Below are 8,411 nucleotides of genomic sequence, written 5' to 3' on the forward strand. Positions count from 1 at the left end.
GCCAAAACTGTTGCTCTGAGCAATTACTTTACTATGGTATCCCTTCTACAGACACCCATAGAAACAAAGAAAATGTTATCCTAAAGTTTGCATCTGTGCTTTGGTTTAGGCAGAACATAACTGCTTGAGGTTTTAGTGGTTTGGGAGAGGATATTCTCCCACCAGACAGTTTTAGTTTTACCTTACTGTATGATAACTCCTAGCAAATAGAAAGAGATTAACATGTGGCATTCTGAGATTCAGAATTCCCTGCCCACATGGTCCCAAGTGTATTTCTAGGGTCTGTGTGGATCTTTTCCTTTGGTTCTCTCTTTCGAGGGAAGGTCCTATCTCTGATGCATATCCATATCTCTAGACCTTAGGGATACCCAGATGGCAGTTGGTTGTAAGTTGCATGGACATTGTCTTTATAAGCCCGCCAGGATGTCCACACAAAGGGCATGTGAGGCCCTTTGAAGTGCAGGAAGGAACTGGGGTTAGGTAGATCAGGGAGGTTTGCTGAGGACCAGGGACTGGCTCTTTATGTCACTGCTTTCCAGTACAGAATCCTGAACTATCTTAAGAATTCAAAATTTGAATCTGTTTCCTGGCCACTGTGAAGGTATATATATGTCAATGCAGGAGAATCAAATATATATTAACAATATATTAATATATTAGTTTAATGTAAAATAAAATAACTTAGTCATGTGATATATATCCATTTGTGTTCTTGGTCCAGACCCCACAAATTTTAGGAGTAGGCTTGCTATTAAGTACCCCTTAATGCTTCTCTCCAGTACTTACTGTAATGCTTGGCACATGGTGGATGCTAATAAATGAGTGTAACTGGAACTCAGAAAGCCCCACCATGGCAGAATATCAAAAGATCAGAAGTATTGATAGCCTCTATTCATTAGCCTTATAATTTATTGTTCAGGGGAAATCTATTCAGAATAGAATTTCAGAATGACAGTAGTGGAACTTCTAAAGACGTACATAAACACAGGCTTTCTTATTTGTTCTTTATAGGATTTTATTTATCATTTGTGGACTCCATATTATTCATGTTATTCTCATACCACATATTATGGTAGCTTGCATGTATGTTCGTTTAGGACATAAACTAACTTATTTACTCTTCATATAGTACTGAAATTTGCCTGAGATGCTAGATTTTTTAGACCCTGTTTCTTTGACAAATGGTGCCTAGGTTATTCCTTTTAACAGGAAGCAGCAACTCTCATTTACTGAGTGTTTACTTCATGTGAGGGATTACATGAAGTGGTTAACACACAGTATCACATTTAGTTCCTACAATAACCTTATTAGGTGGGAGGATTTATCCTAAGATTTTTACAGATGTAAAACATATCAGAAGTGGTTAATTGATTTGCCTGACACAGAGCTAGGGAATAGAAAAAAAATTCTTTTGAAAAAAACATCTGACAAATGTTAATGGAAATCTGTTTTGTAAATAATGCGTTTTTCCTGTTTCTTCTGCCTCTGTCATGCACAGGAATTCAACCTTATTGATAGAAGAGAACTTGCACCACTCCAAGAACTGATTGAAAAACTCACCTCAAAGGACAGATAAAAGGATGCAGATCTAGCAAATTGTTCCTCAAATGAAGCTGTGTGGAGTGTATTTGGATTTTATTGTATTTTATTTTTATCTTGGTTGTTTTTGTGTTAGGTTTGGGGGATTTGTTTGGGCTCCTTTTTCCTTATTCTGAATAAATGAAACCATATTCTATTGCTAGAGGAAGCCAAGAACATACATTTGATAGGGATAAATTTTGTCTTAGTGGCATACAGTATTTTTTTTTTTAACTTGGGGAACTTTTGATAATATTGTATGTTGAAAGAAAATGCTTATTGATTGGACTGCTGATGGATGGGGGTTCTCCATTGTGCAAATTGTGGCAGATTTTTGAAGTCCCCAAAAGACTTATGTTTTTAAGTGCCTTGGCAGGCTCACTTCTGAGGTGCAAAGCACAGACACAGAACTGAACAGGGCTTGAAACAATATTAGGATTACTACCCAGGGCACTTACTGATGCATGTTTTAAAATATCTATTGATAAAAGCCATAGTTTACCTAAATTGGTGATCTCCAGCTTTTACTACATTAAAGAAACACAATTTGTAAAGGTGTGCATGTAGAGCATAAAAAAATTAGTATTTCTTAATTATTTTTGATATTACGGTAATTCTGTTCAACAGATGTTTAAAGTTCTACAAGCAGGTCTTTTCCATCTCTTGATATCTGTGATATTGAAACTTGAAGATGTTGAAATGTAATACCCATTACATTTTGGCTTCTTTCTACATGTTAACTGCACTGTAGGTGTAAACATTCAGGTTATACAGAGGTTTGCCGTCTTCAGAGGTGATGCTGAACTGTGAGGTTTCTTAGCAATTGCCAAATGAGCCATAAGTCTGCAGAATCCCCTTCTACTTTGAAGAGGAGGGGATAGGAGTGTGTGTTTGGTTGGGGGGAGGTGGGGGTTAGTTTGTAGGGACATTATGGATGGGATTAAATATGAGGAGTCAAATTCAAGAAAGCCCTGTCTCAGAACCCTTGAGTAGAATGGCATGAAGATTTTAATCAATACCTTGTAAACAAAGTCTTAGAGACTTCCTTTTAGGAATCGACTTCCATGAGAAGTTAAAAATAAATTATTAATTTTAGGTATAGACATAAACATGGAATTTAAGGACTGTTTAGGGAAATTGATCACTTTCCAGCATTTCCATTCAGTGAATGGAGCTGGTGTTTGCCTGTCATTTTAAAATGATACAGTACCTTCTTTGCTTATTTTAGGCCCAATTTGAAGTATTCTGACTTCTGATTTTTCCACTGTGAAAGGAAATCTTTTTCTTTGCAGTGATATCAAACAAAGTGCTAAATTAGTAGTTATTAACTTTTACATTTTTTTTGCCATGACTCTCTAGTGAACTATTCCTGTAAGTAAAAAGTTCAGAAACTTAGTTTTTAAAATAAATATTAATGTTTTTCACTTTGGTGTTACTCTTGAGAAATGTCCTTTTTAGACTTCCAGTTTTAATTTTGTCATTGCTAGTAAATCTGTTTTCTTCAGTTAGAAATATATCCTCTTCCTTCAGTTAGAAATATATACCTTTCTCCTTGTAGAATAGAAATCTTGCTCTGAAATTGTATAGACTAAAAACAGTAGAAAAGAATCTAAGATGAAATCAGTTTGTTTTTACCATTAACATGTAGAGCAGTGATACAGTTTAATGCCATTACAATTATGATCACTAGGAACTGCCTTTTTCTCCATTTCATTTCTAGCAATCATTCTCCAACTACCAACAGTAGAAGTAACAGGAAAGCCTGGCAGAAACAAATAATACTGGACATTCATTGGCAATACTTACTTATAAACTTCAGTGAGAACTAGCTGATTTCCTTAAAACAAATCTTTTAGTATGCATATATATAATATCAGCCACTGTGGTTTGATTCACAAATAAAATTTGGTATCTAGTGATTTTTGGGTCCTATCTAATTAGGAAAATGAACCACATGATTATTCAAGTAGTCTTCCATAGTGCATCTGACCTCATATCAACCTAGTAATCAAGGAGTTGCAATAGCCAAGTGTGGAGAGGAAAGTGAGAAATTGTTTTTGCTCATTTAAGCCTTATACAGTAGTACACTGTACACAAATGTTATTATAAATTAATGATAAATTAATGTTTAGTAGTAGGACCTACTTTTCCACTCTATGTAGATGAGTTTCTTGTCACTGTGCCAGAATCTCAGGTGCCTGCTTCTGAGTATTCCTTTAAACAGAGGTATTGGGAAGTAAGGAGATAATGTATGTGTATATACAGTAACAAAGTAGAGACGTTCTCCCAGGGAGAGGCCTGGCATTGTACATGGTGTTAACGTGGGTGCAAGTAAGGAAACACCACAGCATGTGAGAAATAACTGATTTAAAAAAAAAAAGTTGCCTTGATTCATTTGGTTCCCATGATCATTAGTAAGCTCCCCTTTATAAAATAAGGATCAAATCTTGGTTTTACAATAGAGTTTGCTTGTAAACACCTGTTGGATTCTTTCCAGATCTCTTTATATAATTTATAAATAACTGGGATAATGCTCTGCCCCACCCCCTACTCTTCATACAGAGATATGAAGCAGAAGTTGTTTTCTCATCTGCTAATGAAAGCATAAAATATAAAGTAGTAAGTTAACACAGTATATTTGTCACAATGCTTTGTTTAAATGTTGATATGGAGAAACTTTTAGGAATTCTTTTAAATGGTAGAGTAATGGTGGTGGAAAGAAATTAATAGGAAAGAGTGAAAATCTTTTCATTAGCTGTAGGTGGTGCTACTGGTTTTCATTTGCTGGCTTAATTCTGTTTTCCATAAAAACCATGGCATTAGGCTGCACTTAAACAGTAAGGATATGGTCGTCAGCTGGTAGAGAATTTGGAGGTCAGTTTACCTTAAATAGAAAAATTTTAGATTTTTATCTCTTTGTACCATTGTTTGTCGTTTGTAAATGCTCAATGGTCAGCATAAAATTAGGTAGGAGAAGGCATGTTTGGTGTCTAATAAATGTGTCTCAGTGTGAGTTACTGCCTGGCTAATCAGGAAAGAGAAAGCACTGCATCTCTTATATTCAGGAATTACAGATAATGTAGATATCTGTATTTTACATGTAATCATCACACTCCATTTTCTGTATTAGCATTTTTCTTGCTTATGGTAAAATAGCAAAATGACAGATTTCTTTTATACCTTTGTCTACACCCTCTCTGAGAGAGGTTTTGATAACCACTGAAATGGTGAAGTATATGAGGTACAATTCTTAAGTTGTAGGACTTCTTTTTAAAATAAGTGTCATATCTTAAACATCCAGGTGAGAGTTGATCTTCAGAGTGGTTTCTCTGGCAGGTCTACTTCTAGCAATGCTGCAAAGGTATAAATGTTTTGGGAACACTTTCAGAGATCCCTTGAGAATCGGTTTATGACTTTGCAAGAAAGTTTATTTTATCATTTTAGTTGAACCAAAAACTTTACTGGAAGCTTAATATGACCTGTCTCACTCACCAAAACAACTTTACTTTGGCTGTTTTCTTAGAACTAAACTGTTAAGGACATTCAAAAGACTGCCATGGGCTCTGAATTTGCAGAAGAAAATGTTTTGAGCATTGATTTGTAGCATCGTTTAATAAAGGAGTAGTTTCCTGATGTCACTACTTTGAAGTAGTATCATTTGGATGTATAAGTTTTATTTTATTTTTAAAAATTTAATTATTTTACAGTTAAATATAATAATTTAAAAAATCAAAGTCTTTTTAAAATTTTCTATTTTTTGTTCCTTTCCCTGATAACTTTTGGATCATACCTTGATTACTGTAGGATAGTTTTGATTGAACGGATAGTAAAAAAAAAAAAAAAAAAAAATCCAATATTTAAGATAGGAGTAGCTTAAGGAAACAACTTACCTCCATCCCTTTTTTTAAAACTTATTTTCACTCAAACGAACAATTTAAAGAGTGGAGATCATTGTACAAAGAAATTGGAATACATTTTGTGTATTAATTATGCTGAATTTAAGTGTGTATCACAGATATAATATTTCAAATTGTATAATCATTTTATATGTCATTTATAACTAACATTTTGAACATCTTTTTAAAGATACAGGACAAGAAGTATATTTGTCACTACCTACCAAGAGGAAAACTTATTTTGAAACTTACCTGGGATATTAAGGAATATACCAATTCCTAGAAACACTATTCTAGATCTATACTTGAAGGACCACTCCTAAAATAATTTAAGTATCAGAGTTTTGTCATAATATTAAGTTTCACCATAGGAATTAAGCTATCAGTTTAATGGTGTATGAGATACTTATTTAGACGTAAAGCTATTTCAAGATTTAATGGAAAAGTTTAATTTTGAGATATAACAATTCTGACTGCAGACAATTTGAATTTTTGAGGCTTTCATAATGAGCTCATCATGGAGAAAAATTCATTTTTGAAAGTATAAAACTGTGCTCCATGTCTGCCACTTGTAGCTGAACTGGAACTTAAATTTTGACAAAAGAGAGAAAGTAACATTAAAATACTGAGTACTCTCAGTTTTGCAGGTGTGATGCAAATTTCTTTTCCTATTAAAATACTATACAATAGAGAACATTGGATTACAATTCTCAGAGCGAACTCACTGGCCTTTCCAAGCTGTATGTTTACCTGTCATCTTCTACACTGCCCCCACCCCGTACCCCCGCAACACACACACAAACATGAAAAACAAAACAGGTTGATTGTGTAGGTCCTCATTGTTAGTGATTCTGAAGTAATTGCTTTCAGTACATAGTTTGCAGCTGAAGTGTTGAAAGATACAACTTAACATAAGCATTTTTGGTTGTGGTTGATGGCTTGCTTTCTGTCACAGAAGCTGAGATTATGAGTGATATAATTTTAAAATTTTAATATTTAATTTGTTACATATTATTAAATTCTTATATGTGTGGGTGTTTCTTACAGATTTGCACGTTTTCATTTTTTTGTTTACTTAATTGTGCAGGTTGTGAAATAGATGAACACATTTTCATTTTAAGAACACTTCTCTCCTTAAATTGTTCTGCAGAGATAACTATTTTTAGGGGAAATAGTTTTTTACAACCACTAAATTGTATTTGTTATTTTTGTACATGCATAAGTAGGTTGGTAATGGCACTAATCTTGTGAGGAAAACTTTTATTTTATTTGAACTTTTCCTATACATCACTACTTAAAATAATCTACCAACAGCGTCATGAAATCTAGGTTGAGAGAGAGTACAATAAACATGAGACCACTTAAAGTTTGAATAGGATCATTTCTGAGGACAAAACTGCCAGTGCCAGAAATGGAAGCAAGAGGCAGCACTCACACTGCAAGTATTGTAGAACATGAGTAAGGACAGGACCCTGCTCTCCTGGAGATGGACAGTTCCTCTCTGTAGTAAAGTAGCTGGAAGGGGAAAAAATGGTCTAACACCTGAAATGCAGTGTGGGCGCCATATTGTAAACTGTGCCAAGATTACTCAAATTGTCGTCGTCATTGATCAAACTTCAATTGCTTCATCATTTTTGTTTTAAAGGAGGATACTGAATGTCAGAGAATCTGTAATATGTTTTAACTGAGAGATGTAAATAATGTATACAGACTTGTATGTGATGGGATTGGAAATATTTAAATTTTAGGGTTTTTTTAAAAGGAAGAAACTGAATGTTTATTTAAAAATAATAATAAATAGTTATGTTTGGCCATGAATCCTGACTTTGCATTACTATTTATTTTTGCTTTAGGTATCCCCACACTGAAAACGTTCCTAGAAAAATATTGAAGGTGTACGAAGTATGTTGAACATTTAAAATTTGTTAGGCATTATATTTTTTTATAATGTTGAAAACAATCCTAGAAGTTAGTGTCTCTGTCTTCTGTACTAGAAAACAAAAGTTCAGAAAATTGTATGAGTCACTGATTAGGACTAGGGTTTAAAAACCCAAATATGCTTGACCTTGAAGCTAGTGTTTTGTTTATTCTTTAAATATACTATTACCATGAAAATAGTTAGCAAAATAATTATTTTCTATATATATATATAGCTTGACCTTTTTTTTTAGTTTGATTAGAGTCTGTTTTAAACATTTTTTATTGATTTATAATCATTTTACAATGTTGTGTCAAATTCCAGTGTAGAGCACAATTTTTCAGTTATACATGAACATATATATTCATTGTCAACATTTTTTTCTCTGTGAGCTACCATAAGATCTTGTATATATTTCCCTGTGCTATATAGTATAATCTTGTTTATCTATTCTACTAGCTTGACCTTTCTGTCAAGCTAAGATTTTACTTAATATTTTGTCTTCATTATAGACCATTAAAGAGTATGGGAGAATCTTTATTTTACCCTGATACCTAAGTATCAAAAGGAAATGTGTATTTTAGAGTATTCTTAGAGTATCATTATTTAGAGTTATTTATGGTTAGAGGCATTTGTGTTTGGACTATTAAGTTGAAAATATTTTGATGGTAGTTGCCAAAGTAGCCCAATGTCACTAACTGGTATTTGAGATAAAGACTAGGAGTAGAAAATGCGAGTCCATGCTGATGTGGACCGTGTCTGCATGCTTTAATAAAAACACCTTGTTATTCTGCACATATAGTATGTACAAAGCATCTACTGTGTAAAGAAGTCTACACACACTCATATAAACATTAACTATTCTGATAATTAGGTTGATCTGCTTCTAATGTATTAAAATAGTTAATTCTTTTATTATATAATGTCTGGAATGATAATAATGCATTTTGGTAACAAAGGTTCTAAATAATTTTTCCTTTAATACTTGAACAGCCATGCTTAATAGATATTTTGCACTC

At 33.3% G+C, this 8,411-nt stretch overlaps 1 protein-coding gene across 3 annotated transcripts in view; it reads left to right on the forward strand.

Annotated features, from left to right (window-relative positions):
• Nucleotides 1-7,292, forward strand: part of MOB1B (MOB kinase activator 1B) — a 54,753-nt gene extending 47,461 nt beyond the window's left edge. For all 3 annotated transcript variants that reach the window (XM_064485236.1, XM_031470258.2, XM_064485225.1), the window contains one exon: nt 1,499-7,292. In XM_064485236.1, coding sequence (XP_064341306.1) covers nt 1,499-1,515 — 17 coding nt within the window. In that variant the 3' untranslated portion in view covers nt 1,516-7,292. The remainder of the gene's footprint in view (nt 1-1,498) is intronic.
• Nucleotides 7,293-8,411: the final 1,119 nt, after the last annotated feature.

The sequence above is a fragment of the Camelus dromedarius genome, chromosome 1, assembly GCF_036321535.1.
Source record: "Camelus dromedarius isolate mCamDro1 chromosome 1, mCamDro1.pat, whole genome shotgun sequence".
Classification (NCBI taxonomy): Eukaryota; Metazoa; Chordata; class Mammalia; order Artiodactyla; family Camelidae; genus Camelus; species Camelus dromedarius.